Raw genomic sequence first — 22,423 nt, 5'->3', positions numbered from 1 at the left:
TTTCTATCCCTGTCCTTCCCTCAAGTAACTGATTCTCTTTCTTGATCACCTTTGGGATCAGCAGAGACTCTCATTCTGCCTCTGTTATCTATGTGGTAGCCAGGAGTTCTAATCCACTCTCTGTTCTTGCAGTAACAGTTCTTAATTACTCTAATGTACCACACTGGTCACTGTCCACTTTACAGATGAATGCAATCTGAGAGTGCCTTATTGGTTTAAACAAACATATAGTAAAAAGCTGAGTTTGAAAACCAACCCTCCACAAACTATCCCAAAAAGCTGAAGAGGAGAGAATACTTCCAAATTCATTCTGTAAACTAGCTTTACCCCAATATCAAAGCCAAAGACACTACAGTAAAAGAAAACTATGGACCAATATCCTTGATGAATATTGATGCAAAACTCCTCAACAAAATACTAGCAAGCAGAATTCAATAGCAGATTAAAAGGATCATACACCATGACCAAGTGGGTTTTATTCCTAGAATGCAAGGATGGTTCATCATACAAAAATCAATCAATATAATACACCATATTAACAGAATGATGGGGCAAAAACAGATGACATCTCAATTGATACAGAATAAGCATTTGCCATTATTCAACAACCATTTATGATAAAAAGACTCAATGAACTAGGAATAGAAGGAAACTACCTGAACATAATAAAGGCTTATTTATGACAAGCCCACAACTAACATCATACTCAACAGTGAAAAACTGAAAACTTTTCCTCTAAGATCAGGAACAAGTCAAGGATGTAGGCTTTTGCCACTTCTATTCAACATAGTACTGGAAGTCCTAGCCAGAGCAAATGGGCAAGAAAAAGAAATAAAAGGCATCCAAATTGGAAAGGGAAAAAAAAGTGAAATTATCTGTCTTGACAAAGTGAATGATCTTACATGTAGAAGACCCTAAAGATTCCACAAGCTGTTAGAACTAACAAATGAATTCAACAAAGTTGCAAGATACAAAATCAACATGCAAAAATCAGTTGCATTTTTATACACCAATAATGAGCAAGCCAAAAAGGAAAAGCAAATTAAGAAAAAAAATTCTACTTAAAATAGCATCAAAAAGAATGAAATACTTAGAAATAAATCTAATCAGGAAGGAAAAGGCTTGTACTCTGAAAACTACAAAACAATGCTGAAAGACACAAATAAATGACATCCAATGTTCACATAACAATATTAGATTAGAAGAATATTGTTAAAATGTCCATACCATACACAAAAGAGCTACAGATCTAATGTAATCCCTGATGAGGGATAAAAACAGAAAAATGTTCACCTTTGGCCCAGAAAGCTGACCTATAGCCTGCATAGTTTTGATAAGGATCAAATAAGTGCTGGTTGCTACATTATTAGAGGGTCTCATGACTGCTTGTACATCTCACTGATAGTTAATATTGAGCTGAGTGATAATCACAGGAGAAATCTTGAGAAAGCAGTTTTATGAGTAGAAATTCAAATAAGACATTTATGAGCTAATACTCCCTGCATGTACCCTCCCCCTTGAACAGTACACATATAACCACCAGCTTCGTACGGCAAAAGCGCCACTCTTTCTGCCCACGGGTCCTGTCCCTGTACTATAATAAAAGCACCTCCTTGTACCGAAAAAAAAAAAAAAATCTCAAGAATTCTTTCTTGACCATTTGCTCCCAATCCCACATCAATCCCTATCAAAATCCCAATGGCCTTTTTTGCAGAAATAGAAAAATGCATCCTAAAATTCATTTGGAATTTCAAGGGACCCTGAACAGCCAAAATAATAGTGAAAAAGAACCAAGTTTGAAGTCTCACACTTCCTGATTTCAAAACTTATTATAAAGCTAGAGTAATCAAAATAGTGTGGTACTGACATAAAGACAGACGTACGGAACAATGGAATAGAATAAAAGACCAGAAGTAAACCTTCACATATACGGTCAAGTGATTTTCAACAAGGATGCCAACACCATTCAATGAAGGAAAGGTGTCACTGTCTCTTCAATAAACAGTGCTAGGAAAACTAGATATCCACATGTGAAAGAATTAAGGTGAACCCTTACCTTACATCATACACAAAAACGAACTCAAAATAATTTCAAGGCCTAAAACATTAGACCTAACACTATAAAAACCCCTAGAAAAAAACACAGGGGAAAAAGCTTCATGACATTGGGTCTGGCAATGATTTATTGAATATGACACCAAAAGCACAGGCAACAAAAGTAAAAATAGATAAACTGTCGTGCATCAAAGGGCACAATCAACACAGTGAAAAGACAACTACAGAATGGGAGAAAATTTGTAAATCATATATATAAGAGGTTAATACCTAGAATATATAAGGAATTCTTACAATTCAATAACAAAAAAATAACCCAATTAAAATATGAGCAAAATCAAGAGAATGAGAAGCCACAGACTAACAGAAAATATTTGCAAAGATGTATCCGACAAAAGGACTGTTATCCAAAATACACAAAGAACTCTTCAAACTCAACAATAAGAAAATGAACGACTCACTTAAAAAGCAGGCAAAAGACCTGAACAGACACCTCACTGAATGAAATATACAGATAGCTAATATCATACGAAAAGATGCTCAGCATCATATGTCATCAGGGAAATGCAAATTAAAACAATGAGATACCACTACACACCTATTAGAATGGCCAAAATCCAAAACCTGACACCACCAAATGCTGACAAGAACATCAGGCGACAGGAACTCTTCATTCATCGCTGGTGGAATGCAAAATGGTATAGCTACTTTGGAAGACAGTTTAACAGTTTCTTACAAATCTAAACACACTCTCACCATACAATCCAGCAATTGTACTCCTTCGCATTTATCCAAATGAGTTGAAAACTTATGACTACACAAAAATCTACACACGGATGTTTACGTAGTAACTTTAACCGTAACTGCCAAAACTTGGAAACAACCAAGATGTCCTTTAGTAGGTGAAGGAGTAAACTGAAGTACATGCAGACCATGGAATATTATTCAGTGTTAAAAAGAAATAAGCTATCAAGCCATGAAAAGATATGGAGAAATCTTAAACTCACATTACTAAGTAAAAGAAATCAATCTGAAAAGGCTATATACTGTATGATTCCAACGATCTGACATTCCGGAAAAGGTAAAACCATGGAGACAGTAAAAAGATCAGTGGTTACCACGGGCTGGTGGGAGGGAAGGATGAATAGGCAGAGCACAGAGAGGTTTTTAGGCAATGAAACTGTTCCATATAATACTATAATGGTGGATCTATGTCATTACATATTTGTCAAAACCCATTGGATGTACAACACCAAGAGTGAACTCTAATATAAACTATGGACTTTGGGTGATAATGATGTGTCAACTTAGGCTCATGGATTATAACAAAGTGGGAAAGGTTATGTATGGGTAGGGACAGAGTATGTAGGAACTCTCTACTTCCCACTCATTTTGCTGTGAACTTAAAATTGCTTAAAAAAAATAAAGTCCATTTTTAAAAAGGGCAAAGAACTTAAATAACATTTCTACAAAGAAGATACAAATGGCCCATAAGTATATGAAAAGATGCTGAACATCACTGATTATTAGGGAAATGCAAAGCAAAACCACAATGAGATGTCACCTCACACCCATTCGGATGGCTACTTTCAGAGAAACAGGGAAACGAACAAGTGTCAGTGAGAATGCAGAGAAATTAGAACACTTGTGCAATGTTGGTTAGAATATAAAATGGTGCTGTCGCTATGTAAAACAGTATGGTGATTCCCAAAACACTAAAAATACAATTACCATATTGTGAGATGATAGAAAACATATATTGGTCTCTGCCCCAGGTTCCTGGCACAGAGCTCTTGAAACCCTTGTAGTTTCCTAACTGATAAGAGCACTAAGAGCATCTTTCGTTCTAATATTTGGTCTTTCACCCCAGTTCCTGACACAGGGTTCCTGAAACCCTTATAATTTCCTGGGTGATAGGTGTGTCTTTTGTTCTACTGAGGTGACGCTACGTGAGCTCTTGGATGAGGGCTGGTCACCAGAAAGAACAAGGCATAAGCAAGTTTGGAATTTTCAGCCCTGCTGAAGCGGGAGGAAGGAAAAAGGTTGAAAATGGAGTTAACAATTGATCATGCCTAAGTGAGGAAGCCTCCATAAAACATTATCAGTAGGTGTTTGGAGAGCTTCCAGGTTGGTGAACACATCCACATACTGGAAGGGTAACGCACCTAAACTTTATGGGGACAGAAGCTCCTGTGCTTGGTACCCCCCCCAGACCTCCCACTACATCTCTCTTCATCTGGCTGTTTATCTGTATCTTTTAATAAACTGATAAATATAAATGTTTCCTTGAGTTCTGTGAGCTGCTCTGGTAAATTTAATCAAACCCAACATGCGAACCTTCGATTTATAGCCAAGTCTGACAAGTTATGGGGTGGGGGGGACCTGGGGACCTATTACTTACAACTGCATCTGAAGTGGGGTGTGAGCAGTCTTATGGGACTGAGACCTTAACCTGTGGGATCTGATACTATCCACTGGGAGGTAGCGTCAGAATTGAGTTCAATTGTAGGACACAGAGCTGGTGTCATGGAGAACTGTTTGATGTGGAAAAAAATCCCACACTTTTGGTGACCACAAGTATCAAAACTGAAGTGTTCTGTGTGAGCAGTAAAGGAGAAACAAAGGAGGAAGCACTAGGTTCTTTCCCTATTCAGGAGGGAAAAAGAGGTTTTTCACTAAAACACATATGATCCAGCAATTCCACTTCTGGGTATACAGACAAAACAAAACTGAAAGCAGGATCCCAAGGGGTTATTGTACACACAGGTTTATAGCAGCATGATTCACAGTGAGGTGAAAGCTATCCAGGTGTCTACAAGTAGATAAACAGATCAACAAAATGTGGTTTTGTCACACAATGGAAAATTATTCAGCCTTAAAAAGGAAAGTCTGACACATGCTACAAAATGGATACACTCTGGGGCGCCTGGATGGCTCAGTCTGTTAAGTGTCAGACTCTTGATTTTGACTAGGCTCATGATCTCAGGGTTGTGAAATCCAGCCCCAAGAAGAGCTCAGTGCTGGGCATGGAGTCTGGTTAAGGTTCTCTCCCCCCCTCTCCCTCTGCCCCTCCCCTGCCTCCCTCTCTAAAAAAAAAATGGATACAACCTAAAAACATGCTAATTGAAATAAACCAGTCACAAAAAGCCACATACTGTATAATTCCACTTATGAGGTATCTAGTGAAGCCAAATTCATAAAGCAGAAAGTAAAATGGTCATTGCCAGGCACTGGGAGAGGGGAAAACAGGGAGTTCTTTGATGGTACAGAATTTGAGGTTTACAAGATTAAAAAGTCCTGGAGACTGGTTGCACAACAACTTGATTATCTTAACACTACTGAACTGTACACTTAAATATGGTTAAGATGGTACATTTTTAATGAAATGTGTGTTTCACCACAATTAAAAATTTAATTTAAAAAACTATGTTCATTTGCCAAAATCACTCCAAAATTCAATTCCAGAAATATAGATGTTAGGGATCAAGATTCTTAGTGCATCAGATCTTCATAATTCCTTTTCTAGAACAAGTTCCAGCCACAAGGATAGGATGAAAATATGGGACAACTTCTGTATCAATTGGCTGAACTAGAACGGACAATGAATTCCACTTACATGAAACTAAGCTTTTTATATTTTCTAAGCATTTTAAATTCAGTAAATACTGCATAACTTAAAACTTAATATTGCATTTTGATTGACCTCTAAAGCTTCCATTTCCAGCAACTGCCTCAATTAATACTCAAACTTATGTTGAGTTCCTGGTCTTGCGAGACACTAAATAGTGAACAAGAACAGATATGGTCCCTGTCCTCACAGATCCTACAATCCAGCAAAGGGGACAGACAAGTAAACAGAAACCTGAAACGCGACCACACCCCCTAAACCAAAAACATGCAAGCAAATAACTGCATTCAGGTGTACATCACAATAATCACATAATAAACTTCTTTTCAACTTAAAAAGTAACCCTTGATTTCTTTTAATACAAAGATGGCAAATTAAGGCTGCCGAGGTTTCCATGTCCCTTCCTACGCGGAGTAGGCAGGATGAAAGTGGGAGGAGCTCCAGTTCAGGTTCCCGAACAGAGCGCACAGCTATGGGGCCACCACGCCTCCCCAGAGCCGCGCTCTCCCTGAGAGCCTCCGCGGAGCTGAGGGAGCTCTTCCTCCCCACTCCCGGGGGAGGGCACTCTTCCGCGAAGCCCGGGGCGCGGGGCTGGGGAGCGGGAAGCAGGGCTTTCCCCTGAACCCCTGGGGACCCGCGCTCCGCCTGCGAGCCGGGCCCGGGAGGAGCTGCCGGAGGAAGCCGAAAGCCACCCCCAGAGGCCGACAGCGCAGCAGGCTCGGCGCCGGGCGGCCCGCAGGGACGGGGAGTGGGAACGTACCCAGTCGGATGTGCACACTGGCGGAGGCCACGCAGCTGCCATAGTTGAAATCGTCCTCGATGGAGGAGCAGGGGTAGCGGGAGTCGGGGTCGGCCATGTCGGCAGCAGCACCCCAGCGACCTCGCCGAGCTAGGGAAACGACACGGGCTCAACGGCCTTCAACCCACTTCCGGGGTGAAGCGATCCAGCCCCAACTAGCCGAGCGCAGCCCGCGCTCATCGATGCGCTCACCCCAACGCTTCAGTTAGGCTGAGAGGAAGGAGGTTGCTGCAGGTTGGGGCGGGAGAGGAAATGGATTACGTTCTCTGCGTCATCTAAAGTGAAACTTTTCTCAGATTTTTCCTCAACAAGCTTTTTAAATCCTCTGACCTGGAGAGTTGCTGAAAGTGATAGAAGCGAAGTCCCATCCATCCGTCCTTTCAACAAATACCCATCTCGTTCACATAATCTTTCAATAATCACACGGGAGATACACTTTAATTATTTTTAATATTAATAATATTCCCTAAATTTCTCGAGCACTTTCTATAAACCAGGCTTTCGGAAGAAGATAATGCCCCATGAGCACAGAAGACAAGCGCCAACCAGAGAAGACTGGAGTGATGCAGGTAGGTTCAGAGGGGGGCAAAGCTCAGTTAAGGTAAGATAGAGATGACAAAGAATGAGACTGGATAGATAAACAAAGGTAGGTCACTGTGTGCCAGATGTAGAATACACTGGAGAGTGGCATGACCAAAGGCAGGGAAGAGGGAATATCGTTTTAATCTAAAAGAAACGATGATGGCAAATACAATGGATCAGAGTGAATACTCACAGTTTTGCTGTCAATACAAATATGAGGTGTAGATATGCCCAGAGTAATATCATCCTAGGATTCCTTGGAATTTTTTGATGAGTTTACTTTGACCCACCCACATATGCCTAGTCCCCACCTTAACCATAACACTCGAAAGACTTAGAAAGTGGAGCTCAGAATAGCTGTGGAACTGTCTATTATGAAACTAAATCCTTAAACTTGATGTTGTTGGAAGCTTTGGTCAAAAGAACTAAACTCACTTCCATAAAGATGAGCAGAAAAACCTTACCTTTTATGATTTTCATTTTATAAGCATATTACTCATTTTAATATAAAATCATAAAGGGAGTTGTTAAATAGGACAAACTGGAGTTGAGCTGCAAATCCATGTTTTTATTGACCAAAAACAGCATTAGGAAAGTTTGATCCCCTACCTCTTACCAATTACATAAAATAAATTCCAGACGGACTGTGGATCTAAATGTGAAAGACAAAGCAATAAAACTTTAAGAAGATAATAGTAGAATATCTTTATGATTTGGAGAAAAGCAAAGATTTCTGAAACCAGATACAAACTAGCAGTTAACTTCAAAGGAAAATATTGACAAATTAAACTATATTAAAAATTTGAACTAGTAATCAGATATTTATAAGAGTGAAAACCAAGTCATAGAATGGGTGAAGGCATTATGTAATCTACATAATACTCCTTCCCAGAATATAAAAACAATTGTTACAAATCAAGAAGAAAAAGAAGAGAAATAGACAGCCAATAGAAAAAAGGGCAAAAGGCTCAAACAAGAACACCACACACACACACACACACACACACGCCAAATGGCTTAAAAAACTTAAAAAGGTGCTTACCCTCGTTAATGATCAGAGAAATGCAAATAAATGCCACAATGAGGTATCTCTACACAGATGGCTAAAATTAAGAGGTTGACAATTCCAAATATTGAAAAGGCTGTGGATTAACTGGGACTCAAACTAGAGCTGGCTTCATTGACATGTAACCTGGGAAATTGCACAGGGCCTTGCTCTCAAAAGGAACTTGCACTTGGTTTAATGCTCAGTTGTCACCATTTTGAAATGTTTAATAATTTTGCCTTTCAACTTGTGTTTTATGAGTGAAAGCACAATGGAGCATGACCATGAGCAGAAGAGGTTTACACAATATGTGAGTGTCCATTCTTCTTTGTCAACCACTTGCATTTAGCATTCAAGATGCCCCATGTGCACAGGATTCTATTGGACCTACAATGCACAGGAGTTAGAGTAGACTCAAAACCAGTACAAGGTAAGAGTGTTACACCTACAACTTAGTAAAGGAAAGGGGTGGGAGGGCATAGACAGTGCCAAGGGCCATTTTACCAATCTTTCTTTACCAATCAGAACTTACTGTGAATGCAAAAATAAGGCAGTGGTGTTCTAAGAAGCATGAATGTCCAAGGAATCCTATCATATCCTTTTTAACTTCTGTCAGTTCCCAATATTAGCCAATCACTAACACTAAAAATGAAGCAATTGAAGGAAAGGGAAAGAGGGGCAACCATAGTTTCTTTTCCTGTTCATCCTTATCAGTAAGCTAAAGGTAGAGAGTGTTAGTAGAATGTGCACATCTCAAGAAGTGAAATAAAAATATTTTGAGTTAGTTGCATATGCAGCTGTTCCACAGTTCTAGTAAGAATGAAATGTATATGTATATACAGGCTATGAAATACAAACTGTAATTTTGGTGATCCACATATGAGTTCATTTAAAACTGGTATTGCATGATATAAAGATCAATGATAAAATTTGTACCAGTAATTTTAAATGACATTTTTCCTTTACTTAAAGGGCATTAAATAGCAAGTAAAAAATCATGGCAAGAGACTACAAAAGAAATGAGAGCTTTGGGAAGATTATAAATGGCTTCACAGAGTGTTTTAGTTTGCTAGGACTGCTGTAATAAATTAGCACAAACTGGTGACTTAAAACAACAGAAATTTCTTCATTTACAGTTCTGGAGGCCACAAGTCTGAAATGAAGTTGTCAGAGGGGTTAGTTCCTTATAGAGGTTCTCAGGAATAATCTGTCCCATGCCTCTCTAAATGGCTTCTGGTGTTGGCAATCCTTGGATTTCCCTGGCCTATGACTACATCACTCCAGTCTCTGCCATCATCATCACCAGGCCTTCTTTCCTCTGTATTTTTGTGTCCAAGTTTCCCTCTTCTTATAAGGACACCAGTCCTATTCTAGTATGGCCTCATCTTAACTTGATTACCTCTGCAAAGACTTTACAGACATACCTCATATTATTGTACTTCACTTACTACACTTTGAAGATACTGTGTTTTTTACAAATGGAAGGTTTATGGCAGCCCTGCATTGAGCAAGTCTATTGGCATCATTTTTCCAGTAGCATTTTCTCACTTCTCATGTGTCTGTCACATTTGATAATTTTCACAATATTTCAAACTTTTTCACTATTATAATGTTTTTTATGGTGATCTGCACAGTGAGTACTACCTGTGAAAGCTCAGATGATGGTTAGTTTTTTTTAGCAATATATTTTTTTTGTAATCATTATAATGATAATTTATTCAGACAAGAATGAATCATCCATGACTACTAAAATGATTGGGTAAAAAATTGCTGAGGACAGGGGCCCCTGGGTGGCTCAGTCGGTTAAGCGGCTGCCTTCGGCTCAGGTCATGATCCCAGGGTCCTGGGATCGAGCCCCGCATCGGGCTCCCTGCTCAGCGGGAAGCCTGCTTCTCCCTCTCCCACTCCCCCTACTTGTGTTCCCTCTCTCGCTGTCTCTCTCTGTCAAATAAATAAAATCTTTAAAAAAAAAAAATTGCTGAGGACAAAGATATTTAAATAGGTAAACAAGTGGCAGTAAGGGATATACTGTTTTTCTAGACATGATGTTATTGCACACTTAATACACTACAGTATAGTGTAATACAGTATAAACTTTTATATGCTTTGGAAACCAAAAAATTTATTTGACTCACTTTATTGCGATATTCGCTTTATTGCAGTGGTCTGGAACTGAATCTGCAATATGTTCCATGTATGCCTATATTTCCAATTGAGGTCACATTCAAAGGCATCAGTGGTTAAGACTTAAATGTATATCGTGGGAGCCCACAAGTCAACCTACATCACAGAGGTGGTGAATTTTCAATAGGATCTTGAAAGATAATTAGGGGTTCATCAGGTAGGAGATGCTGAAAAAATCCAAACATGAAATAACTAGTTCAGACAAATTGGAAAAGGCCCAGACACTCATGAGAGACATTACAGAAGAGTAACAGTTGGTGACTAATCAAAAATAAGCACCACCCAGCATAATATCTGACATAGCAGGTGCTCAGTAAATCCTTCTGACTATATCAATCGATCAGTCAGTCAATCAAAATTACTAAGAGTTCTTTTGGCTCCTGCAACCAGACACAAAGAAGCTGATTTTCTAGGAAGTGATCAGTTCAGGGCATGCTGAATTGAGATGAAAGAAAGAAATTGAGATGAAATTGTTCAGTAAACGCTGGAGGCGGGAGTGAGGGACTCTGTGGGGCAGGTGAGGGCTGAGGACACAAATATGAGAGTGGTCCACATAGAGATAATAGATGAAAAATGAGATTATATGAAATCTTCAAGACCTGGAATAAAAAGATCAACAGAATTCAGCCTGTGGGCGCACAGTAAAAGCCAAAGGAAGAGTCAGTTGGGAAAACAGAAGAAACAATCAGTAATGTAAGTAGAAAACACTGAGTATCGTCATAAGAGACCAAAAAAAAAAGGCAAAAATTCACAAAAGATGGTGTGATGAGGGACTAATGGTATGAAACTGTCAGAATAAGCCCTGAGGAGGCGCCTGGGTGGCTCAGTCATTAAGCATCTGCATTTGGCTCAGGTCATGATCCCAGGGTCCTGGGATCGAGCCCCGCATCGGGCTCCCTGCTCCGCTGGGAGCCTGCTTCTCCCTCTTCCACTCCCCCTGCTTGGGTTCCCTCTCTCGCTGTATCTCTCTCTTACCAAATAAATAAATAAAATCTTTAAAAAAAAAAAAAGAATAAGCCCTGAGGAAAGGCCATTTTATCAGAAGTTACTGATATTTTTCATCCAAATATGCCGGATATTTTCATACCCGGACTTATTGCCTTCATTATCAAGGCACCAGATTAGATATCCAAGCTTTTATTTTTCTTTCAAAACTTCGGAACAATGAAACAAATCCAGTACAGAACAAGAGGAACTATGACCACTATGAAAGGCCAGAAGATATGGATAACTAATTATCAAGTGTTGTTAGAATGTGTACTCTGAAACCCAATGATGTGACATTATTTCTTGAACTTCTGTGCAGAGGGTTTGTTATGGACTGAATGTGTGCCCCCATTTATATGTTGAAGCCCTAACGCCCATTGTGGCTGAATCTGAAGAAGGGGCTTGTAAGGAGTTCATTAAGGTTAAATCAGGTCATAAGGGTAGGGCCCTGATCAGATAGGATCAGTGTCCTTATAAGAAGAGACACCAGAATGCTGGTGTGCTCTCTCTCTCTCTCTCTCACTCATTCTGTCTTTGAATGTGTGTGCACGCACCCAGGAAAGGCCATCTACAAGCCAGAAGAGAGCTTTTACCAGAAACTGAACCTTGTGGATACCTTGATCTTGGGATTTGTAGCCTCCAGCGCTGTGAAAAAATAAATTTTTCTCATTGAAACCATGCAGTCTGTGGTATTTTTAATGCCAGCCTGAATAGACTCATACAGGATTTATTTCAGGGATTTACTAAATAACAAGGAAAAGAGAGCCAAATCCTTGAGAGGGAAAATGCACAGGATTTGTGCTTATAATTTGACAAGGAAATTTGGAAATCTTGAATGAGATTTTTTTGCGTGTATTTCTCCAACAAACATTGCATCCAGAGTTCACATAGCCAGCAGCAGTTTTGCCATCTGTAAAATGCAGTAGTTGGATTAGGATCTATAAGCCATTTTCCATTATCAAATTGCAAACAGTCTGAGTAGAGTCTTGACTGCAAAAGAAAAAATTGTGCCATAATCTCAGATTTATTTCACATGTTTGGGGTGCTTCTAGAGATAAATAAATGCTTCAAAATGGAGCTTTAGCTAATATTGAAATTATCGTGAAAAGCCCTTGACTAAAAACTATTCAATTATAAAACTCAGATTTTAGAAGTCAGTGGTGACTAGGCAAAAGTTATTATAGCAACACACTCCAGAGTGAAAAATACTGTGAAAATGATTTTATTTATTTATTTTTAATTTTCTTTTAAAGATTTTTTTATTTATTTGAGAGCAGGCGAGAGAGTCAGTGAGAGAGAGAGAGAGAATGAACAGGGGGGAGGGGCAAAGGGAGAGGGAGAAGCAGGCTCCCGGATGAGCAGGGATCCCAGGACACTGGGATCATGACCCGAGTTGAAGGCAGATGCTTAACCCACTGAGCCACCCAGGCGCCCCTGTGAAAATGATTTTAAAAGAAAATGGTGAAATAAGACAAAGCATGAAAATGTTGAAAGAAATATAGTTGAGGGTTTTCTAATAGAGACAATACATGTTAACTTTAGAAAGTGTGGAAAACACAAAGAAAATAAAATCACCAGTAACCCGTCCATCAACCCTGAAAGGATAATTGTTAAAATCTTAGTATAGATCATGTTGTAAAATAATAGGTTTTTAGAACAATGTTTTTGATATCTTCAATGGGGAAAGGTTGAGTTACAAGACAATGCAAGCCTAGTTCTTTACAAATACACACATATCAGGGGTGCCTGGGTGGTTCAGTTGGTTAAGCATCTGACTCTTGGTTTCAGCTCAGGTCATATCTCATGGGTCATGATCTCATAGGTCCTGGGATTGAGCCTGGTGTCGGGCTCCGTGCTCAGCTGGGAGTCTGCTTGAGATTCTCTCCCTCTGCCCCTCCCCACCTCTCTCAAATAAATCTTTAAAAATACACACACATTGAACTGGAGGAATAATTATTGCATGTTATGATTATTAGGTCAGTTTTTTCTTTTTAAAAAAATTCTTATTTCAATTCAATTTAATTAACATATACTGTATTATTAGTTTCAGAGGTAGAATTTAGTGATTCGTCAGTTGCATACAACACCCAGTGCTCATTACTTTAAGTGCCCTCCTTAATGCCCATCACCCAGTTACCCCATCCCCCCACCCACCACCCCTCCAGCAACCCTCAGTTTGTTTCCTATGGTTAAGAGTCTCTTATGGTTTGCCTCCCTCTCTGTTTTTGTTTTATTTTTCTTCCCTTCCCCTATGTCCATCTGTTTTGTTTCTTAAATTCCACATATGAGTGAAATCATATGGTATTTGTCTTTCTCTGACTGACTTATTTTGCTTAGCAAAATACCTTCTAGTTCCATCCACATCATTGTAAATGGCAAGATTTCATTCTTTTTGATGGCCGAGTAGTATTCCATTAGTAGTTCTTTCCATATTTTGGCTATTGTGGACATTGCTGCTATAAACATTGGGGTGCATATGCCCCTTTGAATCACTATGTTTGTATCATTTGGATAAATACCCAGTAGTGCAATTGCTATGTCGTAAGGTAGTTCTATTTTTAACTTTTTGAGGAATCGCCATACTGTTTTCCAGAGTGGCTGTACCAGCTTGCATTCCCACCAATAGTAATATTAGGTCATTTTAATGAAAGCCTAAAACCATCCACTTTTACTTCTTAAAATTACCAAGTAATATGCACCACAAATGTTCTTACCCCATTACTGACCTTTACCTCCCCCCTGAACCCCCAATGCACCAAGAACCTTCTAAGGCCCAGGGATAGGATAAGGTTCAAAGATGGGATAGGTTAGTGATCTTTGTTTTGGAAATTATTTCCCAAACCAGAAAATCTATATCCCACGCTGGTTGTCCTTTGAGCATCCATCCTTAGGGATGTGGGATAAATAGCTGTCACCGAGATAGTTTTTCCTATATGCAAAGAGCTGTTACCTAACTCACCTGATTTTTTATTTCTTAGGCTTTTGATGCCTGTGACTTTGTCACTGATAATACTCTATCTGTGCCGCAGCCTCCAGCGTTCCCTCGGCATCTCCATTTGTGGTTCTTTGCAGTTCATTACTCACTCTCTTGCCTCCAGCTGGAATGGAAACTCTTTTTCTAGGATCTGAAATTTGGGGCAGGGGTGGGAGGGGAGTGGAGTTAGTGTCCCATGGCAAAAAACATAGTGAAAGAGTGTGAGGGTTAACCACAGCCATGTCTTTGCCAGAAGCATGTATGCTGGGAGTGGGTGCATGGGGTGCAGTGCAGGTCTGGGTCTGTGGACTTTTAGTGCAATCTCATGCGCATCTAGAAGTTCATTCTGCTTCCAACCATGCTGCCAGCACCATTCTCTACTAACACTTATTTTCTCCCAGGACCCAGCTGTCTCTCTCTACAGTGCAGTTTCCATGCCCATCTGACATTCCAGAGATACAGCTGTATAGAATTGAACTCCAGTTTTGGACAGAGGTTAGTTTCCTTCCCATAGTTTTATAGGCCATCAACAAACCAGGAACTATCACCAAATATCTGTTTGGTGTACCCATTAGGATGCATTTGGCTGCAAATTACAAGATTCCTAGTTTAAAAACTGACTTAGGAATTTGTGTGATATAATTCTAAGTCCACAAACAGGACATTCTCCAGGTATAGAACAAAAGAGCTGCTTAATGCCATTATGAAGGATCTGGTGTTCTCTCTCACGAGACATCCCCAAGGCTCATTTCATTCTAGTATTTATATCCATGTGGTTGCAAAATTGTTCTAGAGATGACCAGAGCTGCTGCACGTTCCTATTTAGATTCAGAGAGAAGGAGAAATTTGAATGAGATTTGGTCCCCAAGCCATATATTATTGCCAGTTCCAGTCACGTGCCAGCCTGAGTCTGAGTGCATGGACCACTGCAATTTTAAATATGGAGGTCAGGGTAGACTGTAGCAAGATGGGAAGAGTATACCAGGCAACGGAATAGCAAGTGCAAAGGCTTTAATGTGGGACTCTGCCTGGTGTGTTCAAGGACCAGCGAGGAGGCAGTGTGGTTATGCAGAATGAACAAGGAAACAAGATCAGAGGGTAACAGCAGAGTGGGAGGGGGAGAGCAAATGCAGATCGTACAAAGAGTTTGACTTTTACTCTGACTGAAATTAGAAGCCATTGTTGGCTTCTAAACAAATGAAAGACATAATCAGATTTGATTTAAAAGGATGAATCTGGCTGCAGTGTTGAGGAAAGTCTATAGGAAGCAACAGTGGAAGCTACTTTAGTTAGAAGACAACTGTAGTAAACCAGGCAAGATATGATGATGGCTCAAACCGGGGTGGCAGTAGTGGAGGAGGAGAAAAGTATGATTCTAAATATATTTTGAATAGAGTCGACAGGGTTTGCTGGTGGGTTGAACATGGGCTGTGAAGAAATGGAAGAGTCAGGCTTGACTCTATAGTTTTTGGTTCAAGCAACTGGAAGGATAGAGTGAGCTGGATGGGGAAGAATGTCTAAGGGCAGGTTCAGCATCAAGGGTTCAATTTTGGACATGAGTCTGAAGTTCAAGGGAAAGGTCTGGGCTAACCATATACATTTGGCAGTCCTTGGTAGGTGGATGGTATTTAAAGCCTCGAAACTGGTTGAGATCACCAAGGGAATGGGTGTACGTAGAACTATGAACTGAACCCAACATTAAGGGAGAAGAGAAGGGACAGCAAGGGAGGCTGAAGAGTGACCAGTGAAGTAAGCTAAAATGTAAGAGAATTTGGAAGGCAAAGAAAGTGTCCAAGAAGGAGGGGGGCGGTGATCACCTGTATCAAAAACTACTGATGAGTCAAATAAGATGAGACCTGAAAATTGACTGTTATATTCAGCAATGATGAGGACATAGATGACTCTGAGAGCTGTTTCAAGTGGAGTAAGGTAGGAGGGATGGCTCTAGAGTTGGTTTAAGAGAAGATAACAGGAGAAAAGTTGGGAGACAGTGAGAATATTCAACTCTACTATGAAAAGGAGCAAAGAAATGGGGGTAATTATGGCATCAAAGGGGCGGATAGCATCAAATTGTTTCTTGGTTCATTTTAAGGTAGAAAAAATAACATCGTATTTGTATGCCAATGGAATTGATATGGTAAAGAGTGAGAAATTGATGATGTAGCTGAGAGTGAAAACAACTGCCCTTGATGTCTTTGAGTAGGAGGCAGGAAGGAGATCAGATCTAGTGCCCAGGTGAAGGGAGCAGATTTAGATAGGAGCCTACACAATTGACCTATGGAAAAGGAGGGAGGGCAGGTATGTCTGTTAAGATGCTGGTAGGTAGATAGATGGTGATGCTGAGATTCTGTGGAAGTTTTGTTTTGTTTTGTTTTTTTCTGATACATCAGTACTCTTAATAAATATTCTCAAGATCATTAGCTGAGCACAAGGATGGAGGAGAGGGTAATGGGAGTTGAGAAAAGAGAAGGCATAAAACAGTTGTAAAGGGGACCAGCAGAGTAAATGGGATAAAGGCCCACAGTGTGACAGCCTGGCAGTATAAAGGACCCATTTGAAAGTCATGATTTTGATTTTAAATTGAGTCCAATCAACAGGTTTTTATTCTCCACCCTACCCCCAGCTACATTCTGATACACGGGTACGGAGCCGAAAATTAGAAAATTGCATCTAATCAGGATGGTAGATTTGTTAAGAGAGCTCAACAAAGCCAGAGAGGAGCAAGAGAATGGAAAGTATATGCAAGAGAGGGATTGTAAAAATTGAGCGTGGACTTTATGGATAAAGAGAAAAGTAAGGACATCAAGAGGGTGGGGCCAGAGAAGAGGTGGCAAGATTTTCGATTTGGTATCCTGGTGAGGGGGAAGGATTGTTGGGATCAGAGTACTAGAGGGAATGCCCTAGAAGGACAGGAGGTGTGGTTAGAGTGGATTCATGAAATAGAAATTACAGAAGGCGTGGTTATTGATAATGACAAGTTCTAGGGAATGATCATGGGAGTGACTGGCTTAAGTAGGGTGGAAAATAAGATTACTGGAGGAGAGGATGAGTCAAAGAACTGGGAGGACAGGGTATTGGAAAGATCATCATTTGCTCAACAAATATTTCAAATCACCAAAGATTAAGATAGGATTAGTATTGGAGAAAATTGCAGTGAGCAGGAGCTATATAGTCTAAAACCGAGAGGGAAGAATTAAGATGGGGGAGAGCAGTGGATGACAGCGACAGTGAAGAGCAGTGAGTGATATAACCGGATGGTTTAAAATTCAAAAGTCAAAGGCAGTTTTAAGGAATAGGGAGGGAGCACGGTCTGATACTAACTGCCAACGTTGAAAATACATTTCACATAATCCATATAGATTTCACATAATCTGGCTTTCACGTACAATTCTTGCTTCTCTGTAAATCAGAAGATCTGGAAGAGCAGGCCATGTTGACTGTTTGACTCAGCGACAGTGATTCCTGGTTCCTCTACGTAGGAGAGTTGAAGTTTGGATCCCCTGTTCTACCAATTCACCAACTCAATAGCTGTCAAATACTTGTATCCTGCCTCTGTTGCTCAGTATATTCAGGTAGTCCCTTTGAGAGGTATAGGGCTTCTTAAGTGTGTTCAGATCGACAATAAAATTTTAGCTATTTGAACAAAGGGATATAGAAACCTTTGCCCAAAAAGTATTGTCTTTATTAATTTTCAAGTGTATTTTGTAGTATACTTTAGCTGAGAACAACCTGGAAATTCAGGTAGGGGTAGGGGTGCAAAATGATAGTGTATCATCAAATGTTGGTCTCTAAGGGGCACCCTTGCCAAAGAGTACAAATCTGAAAGGTTTCAAATAGGGTTGCTATTCTTCGGTTGGTGGCAATTGTCCACACTCTACAGTCATTAAGGTTGGGTTTTTCTCAGCACTTTCAAAGCATCTCCTTTTTTTATCAGTAGCATTTGTATCATGCCTATGATGGGATATGACAGCATATACAATAGAATATTTCAAAAACAATAATCAATTTTATTTAAACTCCATGTTGAAAGCAAACGATTCTGTCAAACACTTTGAAGAAGGAAAAAGTAGTGGAACGGTGTTTTATCAAGAAAGCCCAGGGAGAAAAGAATGTAGTAAAACTAAGTAGCAATATGGAGAATGGGCAGCCTCATGAAGAAAATGAGCACAACTTTCTTTTGCTTTGTTCTCTCTTTTGTTTTCCTGTTGTTGGTATTTTTTTGTTGTTGTTTTTGTCTTTCCCAACAATCACTTCATATATGCACATTTATCTGTTCAACTTCAGGAAAAGTTGCAAGATGTGCCAAACCTCTTGAATGGTTGTCTTCAGCTGAGTGATTATTTTCTTCTTTCAGTTTTTCCGGGTTTTCCAACTGTTCCTCAATAAACATTGCTTTCTGGCAGGGTAAAGCAAAATGCATTTTAAAAGAAGTAATGGCAGGTGTGCTGTCCGTCCAGGCCAGGAGACAGCCCATGCCAGGGCAGGCAGAAGGGGTAGTCGACTCCCCTCGGTTAGTTCTGCCCTCCTCGTCTTTGCCCAGCTCTCGCTCCCTGCTTTGTCTCTCCAGTCGCGTCGCAGACCCAGAGCAACGAAAAGAACTGTTCAAAACGTAAAGCCTGTGAGAGGGGCCGCGCAGAGGCAGGGAGACCCCGCGGCCAGGCCGGGCGTCCGCCGGGGCATCGCTGCCGAGCAGCGCTTTGCGTCATGTGGGGCCCGCCCCTTGTGGGGCTCGGCAAGTTCTGCTGCCTTGGCCGCCGTCGTGGAAGCAGGATTTCCGCGGTTGTGTAATCGCACCTCACGGGCGCGGCGAGGCCCGGGCTCCGCATCCCTCCGACTGGTCGGTCCCTGGTCTCCGGCGGCCGAGCCATGGCCTGGACGGCGGCGGCGCGGAGCTGCGGGGCCCGCGGCGCGCTCACGGCGCACACACTCCTGTTCGACATGCCGCCCGCGCTGCTGGGCGAGCTCTGCGCGGTCCTGGACAGCTGCGACGGCGAGCTGGGCTGGCGCGGCCTCGGTGAGTGCGGCCCTCGGAGGCGGCGGCGGCGGCGGCGGGGGGAGGGCGGCGGGGCCGCGGCACGCATGCTCAGTCCGACCTGCAGCTCTCGCTACCGGGCAACTGTAGGTCTGGGAGCGAGGGGACAGCGCGGCTTCCCGGGGGCTTCCGACCGGGAAGCTGTGCATTCCTCGCCCTGGGAGGAACCCAAATACTCCCTGAGACCCGAAGATGAGCTCCCCCTTCTCTTTCAAAGACACTTTGGGTACCTGTGCAAGATTAAGCGAGCGGAGGCTTGGGAAAAGCAGCTACCCTCGTGAAACTAACGTTTATCAACTGTACCTGCCTTACTTGGTTCAGAATATTTTAAATCAGAACGCCTATGTGATGTCTTCTTATAGCAAAATCACCCTAGAATATAATTTTCATATTAAAACACATTTATGCCTTTAATTTTATCCTCTGGTGTTTTCAGTACACTTCCAAGTGCCCATCTTAGTTAAATTTCAGGTGAAAAGTAAAATACTATCTGTCATTAATGTGGCTCCCAATTTTCTTAATTAAATATTTCTTGCTTACTTACCCAGTTTGTGGCATGAAGGTTTATGCTAGATGATGTCTTTTTATTTCGATCTAGAAAGTTGGCTTTAAAACCATTTTAAGCAGTCATTGGGAAGTTGAGCAACTGCCTTTTGGAAGTCTTGAGTGTGACCGCCGGAAATAATTCAGGAAAAAATATCTTTGTTTTTTGTTTCTTTTTTTAAAGATTTTATTTATTTATTTGAGACAGAATGAGAGAGAGAGAGAGCTCATGAGAGGGGGGAGGGTCAGAGGGAGAAGCAGGTTCCCCGCCGAGCAGGGAGCCCGATGCGGGGCTCGATCCCGGGACTCCAGGATCATGACCTGAGCCGAAGGCAGTCGCTTAACCGACTGAGCCACCCAGGCGCCCCAAAAATGTCTTTGTTTTGTTAAGTACAGGCACTTTTGTTCGATTTGATCTTCCATGATGACACATTTAATGTTAGTTGAAAATAAACACAATCATGTCAAAACAACTTAGCCTTAATTCTCTGAAATCACCTTTTTTTTAAAGCAAGAATAGCAGAAGACCTATGAGAAAAAAAGTTTTGTTGTTGACGAACAATATGGTCATACTTTGTGGAATGTGGCATCGGGCTTCTAGGTAAAAGAGAGGATCATAGGGAAAGAGAGGAAAAAATAAAATAAGATGAAATCAGAGAGGGAGACAAACCAAAGAGACTCTTAATAATAGGAAACAAACTGAGGGTTGCTGGAGGGGAGGGAGGTGGTGGTATGGGGTAAGTGGGTGATGGACATTAAGGAGGGAATGTGATGTAATGAGCACTGGGTATTATATAAGACTGATGAGTCACTGACCTATACCTCAGAAGCCAATAATACATTCTATGTTAATTAATTGAATTTAAATTAAAAAATGAAAATGGTTTCTATATTATAAGCTCTGTACTTTTAAAGTATGACCCTTATGTAAAAATGTCAGAAAAGAATACTTGACTCTTTGACTTCTAGAGTATGCATTTGAGGGATAAGATCCTTCCTACACCAGATCTTTTCGAAATGGATGATGACATGGGCAGTTTCAGCACCCATTGGTTTCCTAGAATTACTATGTTCATGGGAGAATAATCTTTTTATTCCAGTCCACAGGTAGTCAATGGGGCCAGGTAACTATCATAAATGTGTCAAACGGAGTGAAGACTGAAAATGGAAGAGCGTATGTCCCATCTAAGAGGGACAGTTAGTCCTCAGTCCCATGTCACTGCTGCTTTTCAGGAAGTCCAGCCCAGTATTGCTGCTCTCTCTCTCTCTCTCTCTCTCTCTCTCTCTCCCTCTCTAGGCATTGAAATCCAGACATTCACGCTTTACATGGGTTGTCTCATATAGCACTTAACAGTTGCCCTGTGAGGCAGGTGCTGTTATCATCACCAATGTGTTAACAGATGAGGAAATTGTAGTACACATTAAGTTACACTTGCCCAAATTGACACGGCTAAGGAGTAGCAGAGCCAGGATTTGAACCATGGCAGTTTGGATCCACTGCCTGTGGCCGTACCCACAGCCACGCTACTCTTCCAGACCGTGACCTCCTCAAGTTCACGAGTGCTGACTGCTCTGCTCTTTCTGCTACATCTCAGAGCCTCTCTAAAGTACATTCGTTGCAGCCATGAAAGAACAATTCAGTGAGCCATTTCAAACATGCAGCCCCATTTGTTTCTAGTTGTGGAAATTAATGAAAACCAGCCAAATGAGAACAAACAAAGGCTATTTATTCAAAGCAGGGGAGCCAGCCACCATCACTTGCATTTGACGGAGGCCCAAAGGCAAGCGGGGAGTGGAAAAGCTTGATAGTGGAAAAAAGAGAAGGCTTCAGGTCCGCCATTACTGGAGGCAGTTGGCATAGAGAAGCTACGGACAGGCTAACTAGCAGGGGAGCATTCCATGTAATTGTTGAGGGTGCATACTTGGCTTTTTCCAGATGGTCCTGAATTGGAAGCAGGGGCAAAAATCAGGGAAGTGGCAGTTGTTAATTAAGTCCTAACTATTTGGGACTGATTGCTGCAGGGATTCTTGTTTGGCTTCCTGGATTAGCTGCTACAGATGCTAATATGACTTCCTGGACTAGTTACTGTATATAGTAGATCAGCATCCTGAACTGGCTGATGCGCGTTGTGGGTCACATTTCTGTTTTTATGTAGAGTCTGGCCATTGTTCCTTTATATGTTCTTTCATAGGGGAAGAATCTAAAATGTCTGTTCCTTGATTCTCCAACTATAATTTACTGTGCACATAGCTAGACTACATGGCTCTGAAAGGAGACCTAGAACAGAGCAGCTGCTTCATGAATTATTGGCTCAGCCAGAAGGGAAGCCCGACTCAGTTCAGGGCGGTTGAGGGCAACTGCCCATGTTAAATATGCTGAGTTTCCCTATTGGCACAGTGAAAGCAGAAAGACAGGAAGAAGTGCAGGGAGGGAAAACTTGACCTTAGAGGGTGAAGGGGAGAGTACTGGAGGACTGAAGCAGGGAGACAGCCCCTTTTATGCTCAGGACAGCGGAGAGCCTAAAGATACAGAGTGTCCACAATTCCATGTAGAAAGCAATGCAAGAGTAATAGGTAAGACTGTCTCAAGCTGA

General features: G+C 41.2%; 2 protein-coding genes across 3 annotated transcripts in view; one reads left to right on the top strand and one right to left on the bottom strand.

Annotated features, from left to right (window-relative positions):
• TMBIM4 (transmembrane BAX inhibitor motif containing 4) overlaps window positions 1–6,628 on the bottom strand; it is a 31,917-nt gene extending 25,289 nt beyond the window's left edge. Inside the window, exon 1 of the mRNA XM_021678681.1 lies at window positions 6,444–6,628. Within this exon, the coding sequence (XP_021534356.1) occupies window positions 6,444–6,540 (97 nt within the window). The 5' untranslated portion in view covers window positions 6,541–6,628. The remainder of the gene's footprint in view (window positions 1–6,443) is intronic.
• Window positions 6,629–19,092: 12,464 nt separating this feature from the next.
• The window catches only part of IRAK3 (interleukin 1 receptor associated kinase 3), a 47,357-nt gene continuing 44,026 nt past the window's right edge, over window positions 19,093–22,423 (top strand). For both annotated transcript variants that reach the window (XM_021678620.1, XM_044914766.1), the window contains exon 1: window positions 19,093–19,268. In XM_021678620.1, the coding sequence (XP_021534295.1) occupies window positions 19,121–19,268 (148 nt within the window). In that variant the 5' untranslated portion in view covers window positions 19,093–19,120. The remainder of the gene's footprint in view (window positions 19,269–22,423) is intronic.

The sequence above is a fragment of the Neomonachus schauinslandi genome, chromosome 5 (genome assembly GCF_002201575.2).
Source record: "Neomonachus schauinslandi chromosome 5, ASM220157v2, whole genome shotgun sequence".
Classification (NCBI taxonomy): Eukaryota; Metazoa; Chordata; class Mammalia; order Carnivora; family Phocidae; genus Neomonachus; species Neomonachus schauinslandi.
Note: the sequence above shows the minus strand (reverse complement) of the source record. Positions and strands in the feature narration are given on the sequence as shown.